At 41.7% G+C, this 20,425-nt stretch overlaps 1 protein-coding gene across 1 annotated transcript in view; it reads left to right on the forward strand.

Annotated features, from left to right (window-relative positions):
• The first annotated feature begins 19,211 nt into the window (after positions 1-19,211).
• Positions 19,212-20,425, forward strand: part of LOC123483228 (E3 ubiquitin-protein ligase TRIM47-like) — a 31,360-nt gene continuing 30,146 nt past the window's right edge. The window contains exons 1-2 of the mRNA XM_045212752.1: positions 19,212-19,808; positions 20,234-20,329. Of these exons, the coding sequence (XP_045068687.1) occupies positions 19,212-19,808; positions 20,234-20,329 (693 nt within the window). The remainder of the gene's footprint in view (positions 19,809-20,233; positions 20,330-20,425) is intronic.

A 20,425-nucleotide genomic window follows, 5' to 3' on the forward strand; every position in this document is an offset into this window, starting at 1 on the left:
TTGGGAACCATACTTAGGCAGCCTTTTGTGCACTTGTTATTTGTGGGATCTTGTTCCGTGTTGGTTTGTATTGTATGACCGAGGACTTCACGTTTCGTTTTGTTGTTTTGTTATTTGTATCGTGTTGCTAAGTACACTATTAAAGAGAGATGTACGCATATCACGCTGCGCCTTGGTCCACTCATTATGACGATCGTGACAGAAGATCCCACGAAAACAGGACCAAGCAGCGTGTTCAGGAGCTAACGCCGGAGAAGTTGGCAATGGCCCAGGTGGGCCAATGGTGGTCCTGGGAGGACATGTTCGCGGGCAAAGGGCCATGGGCTAAAGTTAAAGCCCTGGCGAGAGAGGAGGTACGGCGCCAACAGTGTCGTCGTCGGACAGGCGAGAGGCAACCCCAATACATTTTTTTGGGGGGGGCACACGGCATGGACGACGGGGATGCTGGAGGCAGCGACAGGGCGTATCTGCAGTATAAGGGAGAAGGAATGTGTAGAGGCACGGCGAGAGGAACTGAGTAGGCAGCAGAGGGAGCGGAGGTTTATGAGGAAACCCAGTCCCGCTCCTTGCACCAAGCAAGTGGTGTGTGTTCCCAGTCCGGCCCGGCCCGTTCCTGCTCCCCGCACTAAGTTAGTAGTGCGTGTTCCCAGTCCGGCCCAACCCGTTCCTGCTCCCCGCACTAAGTTAGTGGTGCGTGTTCCCAGTGCACGCCCAACCCGTTCCTGCTCCCCGCACTAAGTTAGTGGTGCGTGTTCCCGGTCCGGCCCGACCCGTTCCTGCTCCCCGTACTAAGTTAGTGGTGCGTGTTCCCAGTACGGCCCAACCCGTTCCCGCACTAAGTTAGTGGTGCGTGTTCCCAGTCCGGCCCAACCCGTTCCCGCTCCCCGCACTAAGTTAGTGGTGCGTGTTCCCAGTACGGCCCGACCCGTTCCTGCTCACCGCACTAAGTTAGTGGTGCGTGTTCCCAGTCCGGCCCGGCCTGTTCCTGCCCCTCGCACTAAGTTAGTGGTGCGTGTTCCCAGTCTGGCCCGGCCTGTTCCTGCCCCTCGCACTAAGCCTGTGGTGCGCATCGCCAGCCCGGCCCGGCCTGTTCCTGCCCCTCGCACCAAGCCAGTGGTGCGCGTCGCCAGCCCGGCCCGGCCTGTTCCTGCCCCTCGCACCAAGCCAGTGGTGCGCGTCGCCAGCCCGGCCCGGCCTGGCCTGTTCCTGCCCCTCGCACCAAGCCAGTGGTGCGCGTCGCCAGCCCGGCCCGGCCTGTTCCTGCCCCTCGCACCAAGCCTGTGGTGCACGTCGCCAGCCCGGCCCGGCCTTTTCCTGCTCCCCGCACCAAGCCAGTGGTGCGCGTCGTCAGTCCGGCACAGCCCGTGCCTGTTCCACCGGTGCCTGGTCAGGTACCGGTCAGCTGCTCCACACCGGAGCCTAAGCAATCCGCTCCACCGATGTCCAGTCCAGCTCCAGCCAGCGGGGCCAGACCAGGGGCGCTATGGGGGGGTAGCTAGTGAGTGGTGGTCACGCCCGGAGCCGGATCCGCCTCCGAGGCGGAATGCCCACCCGGCCCCTCCCCTGTTGGGTTTAGTTGGCGCTGTTGCAGTCCGCGCCTTTGGGGGGTACTGTCACGCCCTGGCTCTGGGGACTCTTAAAAGTTGAGACAGGGTGTGTTGTGTCTATGTTGTATGTTCTATGTTCTTGTTCTAGTTCATTTGTGTTTCTATGTTGGCGGGTGGTTCTCAATCAGAGGCAACGAGAATCAGCTGTTGCTTGTTGTCTCTGATTGGGTACCATACTTGGGCAGCCTTTTGTGCACTTGTTATTTCTGGGATCTTGTTCCGTGTTGGTTTGTATTGTATGACCGAGGACTTCACGTTTCGTTTTGTTATTTGTATCGTGTTGCTAAGTACACTATTAAAGAGAGATGTACGCATATCACGCTGCGCCTTGGTCCACTCATTATGACGATCATTCAGTTTATCTTAGAATGATTGATAGATGGAATATACTGACTTGGGGTACAATGTAATAACATCAGAGTGGGGAGTGCCCACTGATGGTTACCAGATGTTGTTGAAGAAACGTGTAACATTAAGTATATAACATTTCCTTTGTCCAGAGTTCGGATGACAAGAGGCAAAGCACGTGCCGTTTGTTATACGAACCCGGTACCATAATCAATTAAATACTTTGCATCAACTCTCCATCTAAGTGTTAAATATCTTCTTGCATCATGAATTACTTGATACCAGAGGAACTCATCATAACAGCTACTAAAAATGTACCCCATGTGTACAACTTCTGTAAGTGCCTCTACTCTACTGCTCTATGCCACTATGCAAATGTGATGATATGAATGCAATGCTTTATTATAAAGGAGATTTATTTCTTCATGCATTCAGGTACCTCAGAACTCCCCAGGTCACCAACCTCTCGAGCTCACTGTTTGTTCCGGCACCTCCCGATTGACAAATTAAGCACTGCTGGGTTCAAATACTATTTTAAATCTTTTAAATACATTGAGTGTTTGCTTTTCCCAGCCTGGAGTGTCGGGTGGGTGGGGTTTTGGACTTTTCTCACTTTTCTATTGGCTCCATTTGACCAGCCAAGTTTAATCAAGCTTTTGAAATGGTTTCAAATAGTGAAATTGTAAAATAAGGTGCAGGAGGGCAGATTAATTCGCTTCAATGATATTACTTGCTGACGCATTCCGAAGAAAGCTTCTTCGTCAAAGTACTATTATAACACTGTATTAGAATGTTACAAACACACATTGACATGAAAAGGGAAGCATGATTATAGATTCATATTTAAATCCTCAGAATTCATACAATATAGAACACCATCTAGAAGACATAGACATATCATTACATACAGTATAGAACACCATCTAGAAGACATAGACATATCATTACATACAGTATAGAACACCATATAGAAGACATAGACATATCATTACATACAGTATAGAACACCATATAGAAGACATAGACATATCATTACATACAGTATAGAACACCATCTAGAAGACATAGACATATCATTACATACAGTATAGAACACCATCTAGAAGACATAGACATATCATTAAATACAGTATAGAACACCATCTAGAAGACATAGACATATCATTACATACAGTATAGAACACTATCTAGAAGACATATACATATCATTACATACAGTATAGAACACCATATAGAAGACATAGACATATCATTACATACAGTATAGAACACCATATAGAAGACAGACATATCATTACATACAGTATAGAACACCATATAGAAGACATAGACATATCATTACATACAGTATAGAACACTATCTAGAAGACATAGACATATCATTACATACAGTATAGAACACCATATAGAAGACATAGACATATCATTACATACAGTATAGAACACCATCTAGAAGACATAGACATATCATTACATACAGTATAGAACACCATCTAGAAGACATAGACATATCATTACATACAGTATAGAATCAATCAATCAATCAATCAATTTTATTTTATATAGCCCTTCTTACATCAGCTAATATCTCGAAGTGCTGTACAGAAACCCAGCCTAAAACCCCAAACAGCTAGTAATGCAGGTGTAGAAGCACGGTGGCTAGGAAAAACTCCCTAGAAAGGCCAAAACCTAGGAAGAAACCTAGAGAGGAACCAGGCTATGAGGGGTGGCCAGTCCTCTTCTGGCTGTGCCGGGTGGAGATTATAACAGAACCATGCCAAGATGTTCAAAAATGTTCATAAGTGACAAGCATGGTCAAATAATAATCAGGAATAAATCTCAGTTGGCTTTTCATAGCCGATCATTAAGAGTTGAAAACAGCAGGTCTGGGACAGGTAGGGGTTCCATAACCGCAGGCAGAACAGTTGAAACTGGAATAGCAGCAAGGCCAGGCGGACTGGGGACAGCAAGGAGTCACCACGGCCGGTAGTCCCGACGTATGGTCCTAGGGCTCAGGTCTCTCAGTTGGCTTTTCATAGCCGATCATTAAGAGTTGAAAACAGCAGGTCTGGGACAGGTAGGGGTTTCGAATCGCAGGCAGAACAGTTGAAACTGGAATAGCAGCAAGGCCAGGCGGACTGGGGACAGCAAGGTGTCAGCATGCCCGGTAGTCCTGACGTATGGTCCTAGGGCTCAGGTTCTCAGAGAGAAAGAGAGAACGAGAGAATTAGGAGAGAGCATACTTAAATTCACACAGGACACTGGATAAGACAGGAGAAGTACTCCAGGTATAACCAACTAACCCCAGCCCCCCGACACATAAACTACTGCAGCATAAATACTGGAGGCTGAGACAGGAGCGGTCCGGAGACACTGTGGCCCCATCCGAAGAAACCCCCGGACAGGGACAAACAGGAAGGATATAACCCCACCCACTCTGCCAAAGCACAGCCCCCGCACCACCAGAGGGATATCCTCAACCACCAACTTACAATCCTGAGACAAGACATATCATTACATACAGTATAGAACACCATATAGAAGACACAGACATATCATTACCTACAGTATAGAACACCATCTAGAAGACATAGACATATCATTACATACAGTATAGAACACCATCTAGAAGACATAGACATATCATTACATACAGTATAGAACACCATCTAGAAGACATAGACATATCATTACATACAGTATAGAACACCATCTAGAAGACATAGACATATCATTACATACAGTATAGAACACCATCTAGAAGACATAGACATATCATTACATACAGTATAGAACACCATCTAGAAGACATAGACATATCATTACATACAGTATAGAACACCATATAGAAGACAGACATATCATTACATACAGTATAGAACACCATATAGAAGACATAGACATATCATTACATACAGTATAGAACACCATCTACAAGACATAGACATATCATTACATACAGTATAGAACACCATATAGAAGACAAAGACATATCATTACATACAGTATAGAACACCATATAGAAGACAGACATATCATTACATACAGTATAGAACACCATATAGAAGACATAGACATATCATTACATACAGTATAGAACACCATCTAGAAGACATAGACATATCATTACATACAGTATAGAACACCATCTAGAAGACATAGACATATCATTACATACAGTATAGAACACCATCTAGAAGACATAGACATATCATTACATACAGTATAGAACACCATCTAGAAGACATAGACATATCATTACATACAGTATAGAACACCATCTAGAAGACATAGACATATCATTACATACAGTATAGAACACCATATAGAAGACACAGACATATCATTACATACAGTATAGAACACCATCTAGAAGACATAGACATATCATTACATACAGTATAGAACACCATCTAGAAGACATAGACATATCATTACATACAGTATAGAACACCATCTAGAAGACATAGACATATCATTACATACAGTATAGAACACCATCTAGAAGACATAGACATATCATTACATACAGTATAGAACACCATCTAGAAGACATAGACATATCATTACATACAGTATAGAACACCATCTAGAAGACATAGACATATCATTACATACAGTATAGAACACCATCTAGAAGACATAGACATATCATTACATACAGTATAGAACACCATATAGAAGACAGACATATCATTACATACAGTATAGAACACCATATAGAAGACATAGACATATCATTACATACAGTATAGAACACCATCTACAAGACATAGACATATCATTACATACAGTATAGAACACCATCTACAAGACATAGACATATCATTACATACAGTATAGAACACCATATAGAAGACATAGACATATCATTACATACAGTATAGAACACCATATAGAAGACAGACATATCATTACATACAGTATAGAACACCATATAGAAGACATAGACATATCATTACATACAGTATAGAACACTATCTAGAAGACATAGACATATCATTACATACAGTATAGAACACCATCTAGAAGACATAGACATATGTCGTGTATTGGGATTATGCCTTTGTTAAATGTTTTTCTTGAAGAAATGGAATGTTGTTTATGTTAGGTCAAATGTAGCCGTTTGTGGGGTGACGCCCCAGGGGAGACTGGTGATTGGCCAGAAGAGGGAACCACCCATCTTTTTGCATTGTTTATAAATAGGGGCTAGACAATGAAAGGGCAGAGCGGCCATTCTGAGGCGTCGCTCTCCGGATGTCATGACATCTGTCACTTATGCTGAAGCTTGTGATATGAATAAACCTTATGATCCAAGTTCAGTATGAGCGGACTCCTTTGTTTATCAGCAATGATTGCCAGCACTCACTCGATACGACAAATGGCGCCCAACGTGGGGCTGGTCTGCACCTCTCCTCTGTTTCATTCAGCCGCCAGGCTAACTCGCTTTGAAGCCAAGGCCAGTCAAGGGTGAGTTTTTCTTACCGCTTTGGAGCTTGTTAGGTGTGTTACTGCTTGTGTACACTGGAGAAATGTACCATACGACCATGCTTCGTGTGGCGTTATTGCTGATAACTGGGGGTCTGGCTAATCATTATCAATTGTTGCACTGGTAGACAGGGCAAAAGGGGGGAGAGTAGGCTTGGAATTTTAGAGCAATCGATGGTAGAGATTAAGACAGATATTGGCAGAATAAAGTAAGGAATACGTGTGCAATTAGAGCATTGTGAATCTGTTAAAGACCTCGAAACGAGGCGACTCCTTAGGAGTGGGCCATAAATCCAGGCATCGCGCTAGGGTGGTGTCAGGTTGGTTCTGGGAACCATGAGGTGGACGATGATATTGTATGTTATGCTCATCTTATAGTCGACGGGTTATTTGTTTGGGGTAACCGCTCATATGATTATCCAGAACTTACGGCAGCATAAAGTTAGCAGGTGATAAATGGACAATGATTTAGGCACAATGCAAGGTTACTTAGGGCGTGGTAGGCCGCAGTTAGCTAAAGGCTAAGGCTAATGCTAATGCTAAATGCTGGATTGTGTTTCATGCTACATGGTACATAGCGGCTAATGCTAATGCTAATTGTGTTGCGTGCTACATGCTAACGTGTCCTTAGAGGTCCCTATTGCGATAGGATAAGCCTCTTAAAATATGTCTGTGTGTGTGTAGAATTCAAAGTTCTACGCAAATGTGAGCTCTGTTATGTGTAATTGTGTGAGTATAAGGTATAAAATAGTGAAGCTGTAGCGTAATGCTATCGTTCTATTGTCTGGGAATCGTATCATTGGATGCATTTGCGCATGCATTTAATTTTATGACACTACACTACAAAACGTGGGAGTTGTAGTTTATGGCACGAGATTAGGACACGTTTTGGTTTACGGTACTAAACTACAACACGTTTTTGCTGCGTGCTGCGTTTAGTTTACGGTACTAAACTACAACACGGGGGCTGCGTGCTGCAGGAATAGACACAGACGAGGGAACAAAGAGGAGAGATTTCAACGCGAATCTTATAGTTTAAAGCGGCTGGTGTTTGAACATGAAACTATTTGTTGAGATGTAGTGAATTTATAAATTAGATATATGGTGACGGAGTATAATGAATTAAATTAAATGACGGATTAAAATAAAATAAAAAATGTTTTTGAGCGATCTATTTAGTTCTGAGTTTAGTCTTAGAGTGAATAATGGGTGAACGAAGGAATGTTGAATATGGTTGAAATAACTCAGTGATTGCAGTAACTACTAAAATCTTTTTCTGTGTCTCTGTTCTTTTGTCATATGAGAGCAAAGGAGAGAGAGAGGAGGGGCTAACGGGTGCGTGACGTGACAAGGTGTGACGCGGCAGAGGATCAGATATCAGGCTAGTTCACAAAATCTTCCCTGATGTTATGACAATTTAACATAGGCTTGGCAAATACATTAAAATTTGCATTTTGGAGGCTCTGTGCATCACTGGGGTTTGATTGGAGTTGTGTTGGGAATCAAGGACTGACATTATTCTGTAAATTTAAGATAATTAGGTGCTTATAGAGCAAGGGGTTATGGGAATTGTAGTCTGAAGTTGACTACTTGCATTTGATGGATTGTGGTAAGATAGCCACTAATTGATAAATGGGTAAGTTAGGATATAGAAATAAAAAATTGGTTTTAAGTTATTCATAATTTTTAATTGATTTTTTAATTGATTTTTTATTTTAATTAGAAATGGTTTTTCAATAAAACATTTAATTGGATTTTTTAATATTCATATTTTAGTTGATTTTATTTTATTTTTATTTTTTTTAATGTTTATTTTTTTTGGGGGGGGGAGTTGTTTAGTTATATTAATAATTAAAGGGGGGAAGCCATAGGCTATATAGTCTAAAATAAAATAATTCACAATAAAGGAATATAAAAGGGTTGTTACAATGGGGAGAAAGGACAGCAAGGCTATAAAAGTCAGTACACCGATTGATATAGTACAAAATAGTAACCCTTTAACTAAAGTATTGCTAGGTTATCCGGCAAACGAAACAAAAGTTGCCCTTCATTCTCAAACAAAAACTGATAAAAGATTCCAGCGATAAGATAAACAACGGTATAGAGAAGGCGACAGGAAAACTAATGGCAGAAGTTAGTATACCTTTCTCACATACGGATTCAGCAAAAAGACACCCACCTTATGAGAAGGAAGTAGAGCTTAGGGATGTTTATCCTCAGCTTCCGGTGATCATCCAGGAGGGTGATTGTTGCATCAGAGATGAAGATGAATAATAGATAGAGGACAAGCAGAAATGACAATGCAGATGAATCCAGAACTCCAGAAGGAAGAAAATGAGATGTCTGAAAGAGAAGAGTGAGGTTAAGGAAGATGGAATTTAAAGAAGACGAGGATGATGAAGATGAGAGTGATTGAGAAGAGGTCATGGGTGGATATGACTCTGTGATCAGAAGGAAGTTGGCAAGAGAGGAAAGAAGGATACTAGAGATTTGATCTCTGATGGAAGTTGAAGGAAGAAGGATACAAGAGATTCGAGTTCAGATGAAGACAGCGATAAAGAGGAGACTAAATGTGCTGTTTATTCAAAAGGAGTTTGTCCTACAAGGACTGGCACAGAAGAAATAGAAGGAGATATAGACCGATGCTTATCAGGCCTGGAGGAAGCGAGGACTTTGGGAGAGGTAAGAGAGCTAGAGGAACAGCTCGAGACGCTGAAGAGACAAGGAGAAAACCTGCTGAGAAAATAATCCCAAGAATTGGAGGAGAAGAATAATACATTGAGGTCAAGGAAAGGCCAATAGTAAGAAGATGATGGAAGATGATATTTTGAGGACAGAACTTAGAATATAAGCTTTTGAAGAATCCTGATATGTCAACAGCAAGAAAGAACAGGATCAAGAAACTCTCAAAAACTCAATCATACAACTGGTGGAGAAGAGAAGCTTTGGTTATGAAGAATCAGAGTGAACCAAATCAACAATCACTGTTACAGCTTCAACTGAACAATATCAAATGCAATTGTACCAGCCACTAAGGGGGGTACCAGGTGTTTCATATCCACAGCCAGTTTCTGGACAGACACAGAATTGGAGAGGAAGAGGACGAGAAGGCTTAGAAGGAGGAGGAAGATTTCAGCTACACTTCCAGCAACTTTCAGAAGACTGTTATAATTATGGACAGGTTGGTCACTTTACCTGTGAGTGCAATGGGCCAGGAGGAAACAACAGATAACATTTTTAAAGAAGATACAGGGGCCAGTCAAGATCACCTGTTCTCCAGGTGAACCCTAAGGATTCTAGAGTGCCTAGAAGATACGAAGGGGGGTGTCAGCTGATAGCATCGATTAGAGAAGAAGAGAAAATATCTAACAATTGAAGTAAAACCAGAGGACTATGAGAAGTGATAGTGAATAGTGTAAAAGCTTTTATCTGTGTTGAGCCTAAAAGAGGTTAAACATCTCACTATGTAAAATTAACTAATTAGGATAGGGATTTGAGGTAGTAAAACAGTTAATTACTCTTAGGGAACCAATTGAGCTATGCTATAAAAAATCAAGGAGAAATTAAAATAGACATACTAATATTAGAACATACACCTGTTGCATTATTGGGAAGAGATGCATTGTGTAAGTTGAATTGTACAATAAGATGTACACCAGACGGCTGTCTGATAGAAATGCCAAAGGAAAAGGTTTACCAATTGTCGATGATGACGGAGATGGATTCGTCTTCAGTATTCTGGATTGGAAATCTCAGTGAAGATTTTATGAAGCAGGCTAAGATATGGGAAAGATTTATTGTTGCAAATATGCCGGATGCGAAGTTTCCGGAATATCCATTCCATTGTACGCTCAAATATTTCAAGAAGGCTGCTCAACCACACTCAGAGGAATGGTTGAGTCATCAACCGAAGAATGTTCAACTTAGCTCAAGTTGCATTATTTTAGGACCACAAGGAGCAGCTATGAAGATAAACACAGACGACTATCTGAATAAAGAATTTGATATTGAGAAGAGTGTGCCACATGTTACCTTGTTGGTTTCGGAAGGCTATGAGCAAAAGCAAATAGGATAAATGATGACAGAAGCAGAGAAACTTAGTTTCAGACAATGAAAGAGAATTTGGCGATCTGGAAAAGTGAAGATCAACGATTTCTTAAAATAATGATTTCGGCTCAAGGACAAGGAGAGCCACAGGCTGTAGGAATGACACATGAATCTATTTGCAATATGAAGATGGATTCAGACTCTATGAAAGAGGAGATGTTGCAACAAGTTCCAGAAGGGTTGTGGTCTCAACATAGTACTGATATTGGACTTGTGAAATCAGCCCAACCTGTGAAAGTTGAACTTCGACCAGGAGCCAGACCTCCATGGAAAAATCAGTATCCATTGAAAGATGAAGCAATCCAAGGGATTGAACCACAAATTGAAGGACTTTCGAAAGCAGGTGTTTTAAGGACAACAAAAACCCTCGGAGTAACACGCCTTTGTGGCCTGTGGAAAAACCAGATGGAACTTATCGTGTAGTTCATGATTTGAGAGCAGTAAATGAGGTAGTGACTGACTTTCCAGCAGAAGTGCCAGACCCTCATACCTTGTTAGCCCAAGTTCCTCCTGATGCGACACATTTTACAGTACTAGACTTATGTGGAGCATTTTTCAGTGTTCCACTTAGTGTAGAGAGTCAGAATTTATTTGGGTTCACATATAAGGGACAATTCTATGAGTACAGTAGAATGCCACAGGGGTACCGGCATTCACCGCATATCTTCAATAAAGTACTGAAGGAAGATTTGGTAGGGATAGATCAGATATTGCAGAGCACTGTCATTCAGTACGTGGATGATATAATGGTTTGCTCACAAAATAAGGAAACATGTCATAGGGACTCAATTAAATTACTACAGGTATTGGCAGAAAAGGGGCATAAGGTTTCACAGAAAAAGCTGCAATATTGTCAGGAGAAAGTTGTATATTTAGGTCAAAACATAACTCATGGCCACAGAAACATTTCGGACAGGCAAGTGGAAACTATTCGTAAGGCTCCAAAGCCTAGAACAGTCAGAGAGATGATGACATTTCTGGGTATTGCTGGTTATTCCTCAGCTTGGGTAGAGGAGTATACAAGTTTGATGGCACCTTTGAGAGCTATGGTTAGGGGTACTGAGAGTGGTCAACTCCATAGCAATCTTTCCTGGACACAGGAAGGCCATGTGGAATTTGAAACGATCAAACAGAGGTTGCAGGAGGCACCTGCACTTGCACTACCAGATTACTCGAAGAACTTTTTGCTATATGTGTCTACTTCTACTGGAGGTAGATACGCGTGTGCGGTTCTTTGTCATCCGACAGGCACGGGGACGAATCCTCAGCCTATTTCCTACTACTCTACTGCTTATTCAGAGGTAGAACTAGGGTTACCACTGTGCTACAGAGCAATGGTGGGAGTATATTCAATGTATGACAAAGCATCATCGGTCACGATGGGCTACCCAGTGTTAATTCTTACCCATCATAGTCTCAGAAATCTTCTGAACTATGGGAAATATACATTGACTATGCCTAGGCTCAGAGACTATCATAGGCTCTTAGAGCAGGAGGATGTCACCCTAGTGAGATGTGATACAGTAAATCCAGCCGAGAGTTTACCAACTTCAGAGGATGGTGAGCCACATGATTGTGTCCAAGAAGCAGAGAGATATTCGAGGCTTAGATCAGATTTACAAGCCTTTCCATTACGTGAGGCAGACCTGGAGTATTGGACTGATGGGTCTTGCTATCAGGTGGGAGATAAATTATGTGCTGGTTATGCAGTAGTTAGAGGCAGAGGGACGGGATTTGTTGTTGAAAAGGCTGAAGTAATACCACAGCCTGCATCTGCACAACTTGCTGAACTTGTGGGGCTAACAGAAGCATGTTTCTTAGCAGAAGGAAAGCGAGTAACCATATACACTGATTCAGCATATGCACATAGTGTATGTCATTTGTTTGGGGCGGTATGGAAAGGTCAAGGGTTTAAAAAAACGGATGGTTCTCCGATACAACATCATGCGCAAATAATGAAACTGTTGCATGCTATGATGAAGCCTAAAGAGATAGCGATAGCTAAGTGTGCAGCTCACAAGACAGATATGTCAAGAGTGACACAAGGGAACAAAGCTGCTGATGAAGCTGCAAAAGCCGTCGCAGGAGCGGATAAATTGGGAAAAGTTTTGCTGGTCACTCATGTAGTGGACTTGGAAGACAAAATTACGCTTTGGGATGTAATTTTGATGCAAGAAGCCGCTTCTATGATCGACAAACAGCTATGGCTAGACCGAGGAGCGGTGAAAGATGCTACTGGTCTGTGGAGAAACCATGAGGGGTTGATAGTAGCGCCTCTAGACCTCTTAGGTCTGATGATTCAAGAAGCACATGGGTTAGCTCATGTTGCGAGGGGGGAGGTTAACAGAAAGATCACAAAGGAATATGGTTTTTGGGCTCCATATTTGTTTGAACAAATTGATTATATGATAGGAAGGTGCACTATCTGTCTTAAAATAATGTTCGAAGAGGGATACCTGTTCATCCAGGTTACATTCCTACACCAAGGGGTCCTATGCGTGAGTTGGTCATTGACTTTGTTGATATGATACAACCAGTTGATGGGAAAAGATACATGTTGGTGGTTGTAGATAGATTTTCACGATGGACGGAAGCTTGTCCAACCAAGCGTAAGGATGCTCAGTCGGTTGCCAAGTTCTTGTGTAAAGAAGTCATAAGCAGGTGGGGATTACCCGATCGAATACCCTCGGACAATGGAAGGGAATTTGTGGATAAATCAGTTAAATTGATGTTGCAAAAATTGGGAATTAAGCAACGTCTTGGAGCAGTTTATCACCCACAAAGTCAAGGGATGTGTGAAAGAATGAACGGTGTCTTGAAAAATCGCATTGTGAAAATTTGTCAACATACAGGTCTAAACTGGATAGCGGCGCTTCCTTTAGCACTAATGGTGTGTCGCTCAGTGAGTTACGTGATCTACGTATGACGCCCCATGAGTTGGTAACAGGAAGAAGGATGCCTACGCCTTGTTTGCGAACAAGCGGAAAGGGTCCAAGCTTGGCCCTGTTGGAAGGTGAAATGAGAGCGTACGTTACATATATTGCCAATTTTCATAAAAAGTTGTCCACATATGTTTCTGACAGGCAAAGACAAGAAGAGGTGCAGAAGGCGCTTGAGGAGGATAAGAGGAATACAGTACAACCGGGAGACAAAGTATTCGTAAAGGTATTCAGAAGGGAGGTGGTATAACGAACGTCGTGAAGGACCATTTGAAGTGGTTCGTAGTACTGGAACAGCTGTCCAGGTTAAGGGTCTCACGTGGTATCATTTGTCACATTGTGTTAAAGCACCTGGAGAAGAGGTGCCACGCGCAGAGAGAGAGAGGATGGAGATAGGGGAGAACAGGAAGAGGGAGAGATTGTCAATGTTGGGGTTAACGTTGATAATGGTGACACTTCTGATGATGCCAGAGATGACTATGCAGGGGATGGAAAGGAAAGGGGATTTGGGGAAATTGATTTTCAAAACGTCCCAGAAACAACAGGGAATATTTCAGTGGGATGTGAAGCAGCAAAGACCACCAAGGGCAACTCTGTTACAAGAGAAGCTAGTGATTCAGTTAGACAAAGTAGGCCTAGACCAGTTAGGAGAAAAGTCAGACCAAAACGTTACGAAAACTAGGGATGAAGTAACAACAATATCACCAACACTTCAGTCTGTTATAACAACAGTGGGAAGCAATTTAACTCTTTCAACATTGATAGTTATTAAAGCCATAAATATATCGCATTTGATTACAAGGGAACCAATAGCTCCAGCACCAATTTTAGAACAAAAGACTGTTATTAAGGTTAGGAGGGGGGAGACAGCTCATCTTCCGTGTAGCTGTGAGAGGGAGTGGGGGAGGGGACGTTCCTCCCACATGGAGAGATAATTATGGAGGATAAGTATTGTTATCAGGACCAGATGTAGAAGCGGTGCCCCCTAGTGAAAGAAAGTATATTTTGTACAACAATAAGAGGGTTGTGAATGATTGTTCACTTATGTTGCGTAATGTTACAGAGAAAGATCAGGGAGAATATATGTGTACTTATCTAGTGCAAGCGTTAAAATTTGTTCCGGTTAAGAATTATTGGTTAAAAGGCTATGTAATTCGTAAAGTGACGCTTATAATGGAAGATTTGAAATCTGGTGAAGCCTCCACGGTCACCAAAGGAGTTCAGGATAAGTTTATCACAGTAGTCACTCCAACAAGGAATAATACACAGAGAAAATCGGTAAATTTCCCACTAGAAATAATTAAGGTTAATACATCAACTAAATCAACTACTTTAATGGTAACTTTGGAAGGATTTAATGGTACGACGGCAATAACAAATGTAGGAAGTATGACACCGACACCGACAACAACTTTTCTGAAATTAAACGATGTAACAGAAATGACTCAGCAAATAGTGGTAGAGAACAATATAGGTTCATCTGAAATAATACAAGATAATATCATGGAAGTACAGGATGAGTTCTTTGGGTTCAACCTAACATCAGAAGATACATCTGATCAATACCAGCTCGTTAGGGGAAAAGAGACGCTAAATGGAAAGCATATGGATTTGATTCGTCTGTTTTGAAGATTAAAGATCAATGGGCAGGGAGAAATCTTTGGTTCCAGCAGTTAACTCATTCTGTAAGATCAGTGAGGAATCTTGAGGGTCCATGTCTGTTGAGAATTCCAGCACCAGAGACGTGGGGTTCGATTTTAGAGACGGTCGCTCAACCGCTATCAAGTGGGTGTCAGTCCTATGCGTTGAGATGGCTGTTGTATCATCAACGAGCATTGACAGATAAAGTAATGTCGTTGTCACAACATTTGTTTAAGCCTAGGTATAAGTGTTCTTGGTTAAATGAATTACCCTATGTGAATATGTTGGATGGTAAAGAAAGTCAGGTAACAGCGATCCCTGAATCATTTGAGGTGAAAGTAGTGAGGGCTAAAAGTTGTTTGGTTCTAATAAAACATATGAGGTAAGGGGTATGTTTATGGGAATATCAGATTGTGATGTTATATGATAACTTTGGGTATGCATGACCTTAAGGGTAGTAATGACAAATATAATGTAATTTTTTATGTTCCAGGTAGTAGGAACAGCAGGACTTTGATGGTTAAAAGATCAGCTTTTGCCTGTCAATGTAACTATTGGGAATTTTAGAGATATTTTGAGGGTTTGTGGTGATAAAGCATATATATTCTTACCCTATGGATGGATAGGATATTGTTACATGTCAACGTTGAAGCTTCCATATGAGGCTTTTACCATTAAAAGAGGGGTAGCACTGGACACAGAAATCTGAAGCTAGGTTTGAAATTGGAGGAAAAGAGACATGGCTACATGTCATAGTCTTCAAGCCTATCATTGAAGTATAAATCTAAGGGAGAAGGGGGGACTTTTTCCATGGTATGGTGTAACATTTGGGAAGATCCTATTGATAATGTTAGTTATACTTTGAGTCCAGGTAGTTCAGATATTATCACTAGGGTTATATATGCATTGAAGAATATAAGGGATGCATTTGGGAGATCTGAGGGAGCTGGATGGTCAGCGAAGACTTGGTTGCAAGATCAGGTAGGCCAGTAGGGGCAGTGATGGGTTACATTTTAATTGCAGCTTTGATAGCACTGTGTGTGAGGTTTGTAATTTGTTACTGACCTTTGAGAAAGCTATGATATTGAGATAGGTTGGAGAGTGATGCCTGGAGACAACACTCAGATGCCGGTGTTGACTGTTCCTGATCTGGATGAAGATGGACAAGTGGAACTGAATGGATAAATATCATTTTTGATGATTTGATCATTTAAAAAAAAAATGTTTCAATATTAGGGTGATTTTGGTATGATTTTATGAATCAAAGGGGGGAAGTGTATGAATGAATAATTATCCTAGTTCATTATTCTATCATTAATGTGATTCATACATCATTTATATATCATTTTTATATTCTTAGTTGATATTGATGTTTAATTTGAAAGTGTTGTTTTGCAAAAGATACTGTTTGGTCTTTCCTTTTCTTTCAGAAGCATTTGGGGGAACATGTGGAGATTGAAATACTCAAACAAGGACAATATGAAGGGACAATATGAAAGGACAATATGACTGGAGGAGATGAAACAAGGAGGGTGTGGCCGATTCCATCATCAACAATCCATTGGAAGTCGAGACTACGGGGAGATGAAGTGTAGTGGACTACATTCCAGTGTCTGCAATGAAATATAGACATATTTCATGTGTAATACATAATTTGTGTCATAGCCTTAGGGATTAATTTTTGTAGAAGGATATTTGATGTTATTGAATACATGTGAGGATCTTAGATGTTTTTGTTTATTTCGGTGATGCTTAGGGACAGGGAGTCTAGGCAGGGAGAGGTCCACTGTAGGGTCCAATGGGTTGACCAGCCTTAGAGTGGATATTTTTGGATAGGATTTTGTTTGCAGGGGCTTACATGTGTATTTAATTGCATCATAGTTTCAAATGCATTTACATTGTTTATGAGTTTATCGGGAGTACCGAGGTGGTTGCCTGGGGGCAGAGGGACCGTGAGAGAATTTTACTGTCTTGATGGATGGATGGATTTGGAACGAAGGTTGCCGGACAGTTTTTCGCTCTTACACTCCATAAAGATTTGTTCATATTTCATAGTAATGTATACACACTTCATAAACAGTTATTCATATTTCATAGAAAGGTATATACACTCTAGAGAATAATGTTTTTTTGGTTTAATGTTAAAGATACTCAATAAGATAAATTGTTACTTGTCATAATCCTATTCTGTTTGTTTTCGAGACTTTTAGTTCGTCTCGAAGGGGGGAAATGTCGTGTATTGGGATTATGCCTTTGTTAAATGTTTTTCTTGAAGAAATGGAATGTTGTTTATGTTAGGTCAAATGTAGCCGTTTGTGGGGTGACGCCCCAGGGGAGACTGGTGATTGGCCAGAAGAGGGAGCCACCCATCTTTTTGCATTGTTTATAAATAGGGGCTAGACAATGAAAGGGCAGAGCGGCCATTCTGAGGCGTCGCTCTCCGGATGTCATGACATCTGTCACTTATCCTGAAGCTTGTGATATGAATAAACCTTATGATCCAAGTTCAGTATGAGCGGACTCCTTTGTTTATCAGCAATGATTGCCAGCACTCACTCGATACGACACATATCATTACATACAGTATAGAACACCATCTAGAAGACACAGACATATCATTACATACAGTATAGAACACCATCTAGAATCCCGAGTGGCGCAGTGGTCTAAGGCACTGCATCGCAGTGCTAGCTGTGCCACTAGAGATCCTGGTTCGAATCCAGGCTCTGTCGTAGCCGGCCGCGACCGGGAGACCCATGGGGCGGCGCACAATTGGCCCAGCGTCGTCCAGGGTAAGGGAGGGAATGGCCGGCAGGGGATGTAGCTCAATTGGTAGAGCATGGCGTTTGCAACGCCAGGGTTGTGGGTTCGATAAAATAATGTATGTGCTAACTGTAAGTCGCTCTGGATAAGAGCGTCTGCTAAATGACGTAATGTAAATGTAATCTAGAAGACATAGACATATCATTACATACAGTATAGAACACCATCTAGAAGACATAGACATATCATTACATACAGTATAGAACACCATCTAGAAGACATATACATATCATTACATACGGTATAGAACACTGTATAGAAGACATAGACATATCATTACATACAGTATAGAACACCATCTAGAAGACATAGACATATCATTACATACAGTATAGAACACCATCTAGAAGACATAGACATATCATTACATACAGTATAGAACACCATATAGAAGACATAGACATATCATTACATACAGTATAGAATACCATCTAGAAGACATAGACATATCATTACATACAGTATAGAACACCATCTAGAAGACATAGACATATCATTACATACAGTATATCATAGATGACATGTATAAATCCTTCCTTTATATTTCCTGTAACAATTTCCATTACAGTAGCCATATTACTGGCTAGGGTTACTGCTGCTAGTACAGTGTAAGAATGAGGCATCACAGTACTTTTACACCACTGTACTAACAGGAATAATTACACACCAATAAACACACTGTAATGTAAAGTGTTACATCATTCTCAATGATCAGTCAATACATACGGTATTCATTTCAGCTACAGTACATTGTATCCATTTCAAGTCCCCCCTCCCCCATTGTAGCTAATTATCTATAACACATTGTACAGTTTTACAACCACGTATTAGTTATTATGGATGGTTATAGTTAGTGTCATGGCACATACGTTTAAGGCATTACACAATTCATTAAAAACATTATATATATGTACTTCATAGAAACTGTTACCCTTTATATATTCTAACCACTCTATTTAATTTATTCCATATTAAGGGCCCTAACCTAGGAACACAAATCTTTGTCTCTATTAACATTGCGTACAGATCTCTCTCTCTCTCTCTCTCTCTCTCTCTCTCTCTCTCTCTCTCTCTCTCTCTCTCTCTCTCTCTCTCTCTCTCTCTCTCTCTCTCTCTCTCTCTCTCCCTCTAACCCCTCCCTCCCTCTAACCCCACCCTTCTGGCAGAACCAGGAAGTCCCACAAACTTTCTTCTGAGGAAACGAAACTGATCTGAGTCTCTGTGTCGTCTGTCTGTGTGAGAGTGAACCACCGTCCAAATGGCTCAGCAGGGAGTTCTGCTGGACCAGGACCAGTTCTGTTGTTCTGTCTGTCTGGATCTACTGAAGGAGCCGGTGGTTATTCCCTGTGGACACAGTTACTGTAGGAGCTGTATTGAGGGCTGCTGGGATCAGGATGTTCTGAAAGGGGTCTGTAACTGTCCTCAGTGCAGAGAGACCTTCACTCCAAGGCCTAATCTGAGGAAAAATAATATGTTGGCTGAAGTGGTGGAGAAACTGAAGAAGACAGGACTCCAGGCTGCTCCCCCTCCTGCTCTGTGCTATGCTGGACCTGGAGATGTGGCGTGTGATGTCTGCACTGGGACCAGAAAGCGGAAAGCCCTCATGTCCTGTCTGGTGTGTCTGGCCTCTTACTGTGAGACTCACCTCCAATCTCACTATGAATCTCCTGCTTTGAAGAAGCACAAGCTGGTCAAAGCCACCGCACAACTACAGGAGAAGATCTGCTCTCATCATGACAAACTGCTGGAGGTTTACTGTCGTACCGATCAGCAGTGTATCTGTTATCAGTGTGTGATGGATGAACATAAAGGCCATGATACAGTGTCAGCTGCAGCAGAGAGGACTGAGAAACAGGTAAGACCAGAACTACTTGTTGGTGACTGTCTGATAAACAAATAATTAAAGATACAGTAGGAACTAAGGCTGTTTGAATATGAGATCATTCAAATGAAATCAATCCTCTGCAGAATAAATATGAACACAAACCTTGAGTATATTGAGTTTGATCCAAATGTATCACCATTTTCTAAAGTCAAACACTATTATCATTCTGAATGCCCTTTTATAAGTCCAAAGTTCAGCCTTAACCCTTTGATACGTGTACGCCTACCATAAAAACTATAATCTATCACATAGCAAGATAAACAAATATAATATTGGAAAGTGACTTCCTCAAGATTATATACCTTCCTCTCTATGTGCCCTATGTCACATTACTATACTATTGATCTAGTGGACAAATAAAGCTTGATAGCTCATTGAAGAGTGATTCTCCACAGAGGCAGCTGGGGATGAGTCAGCAGAAGGTCCAGCAGAGATTCCAGGAGAGAGAGAAGGAGCTGAAGGAGCTCCAACAGGCTGTGGAGTCTCTCAAGGTGAGTATTGTTGACCAGAGGAGACACACCATTTCACTTCTCTCCTCCAGTCAGAGAGAGGGAGAGAGACAGGCCTCTATCTAATCCCACTGACCC

This window comes from Coregonus clupeaformis, unplaced genomic scaffold (assembly GCF_020615455.1).
Source record: "Coregonus clupeaformis isolate EN_2021a unplaced genomic scaffold, ASM2061545v1 scaf0048, whole genome shotgun sequence".
Lineage (NCBI taxonomy): Eukaryota > Metazoa > Chordata > Actinopteri > Salmoniformes > Salmonidae > Coregonus > Coregonus clupeaformis.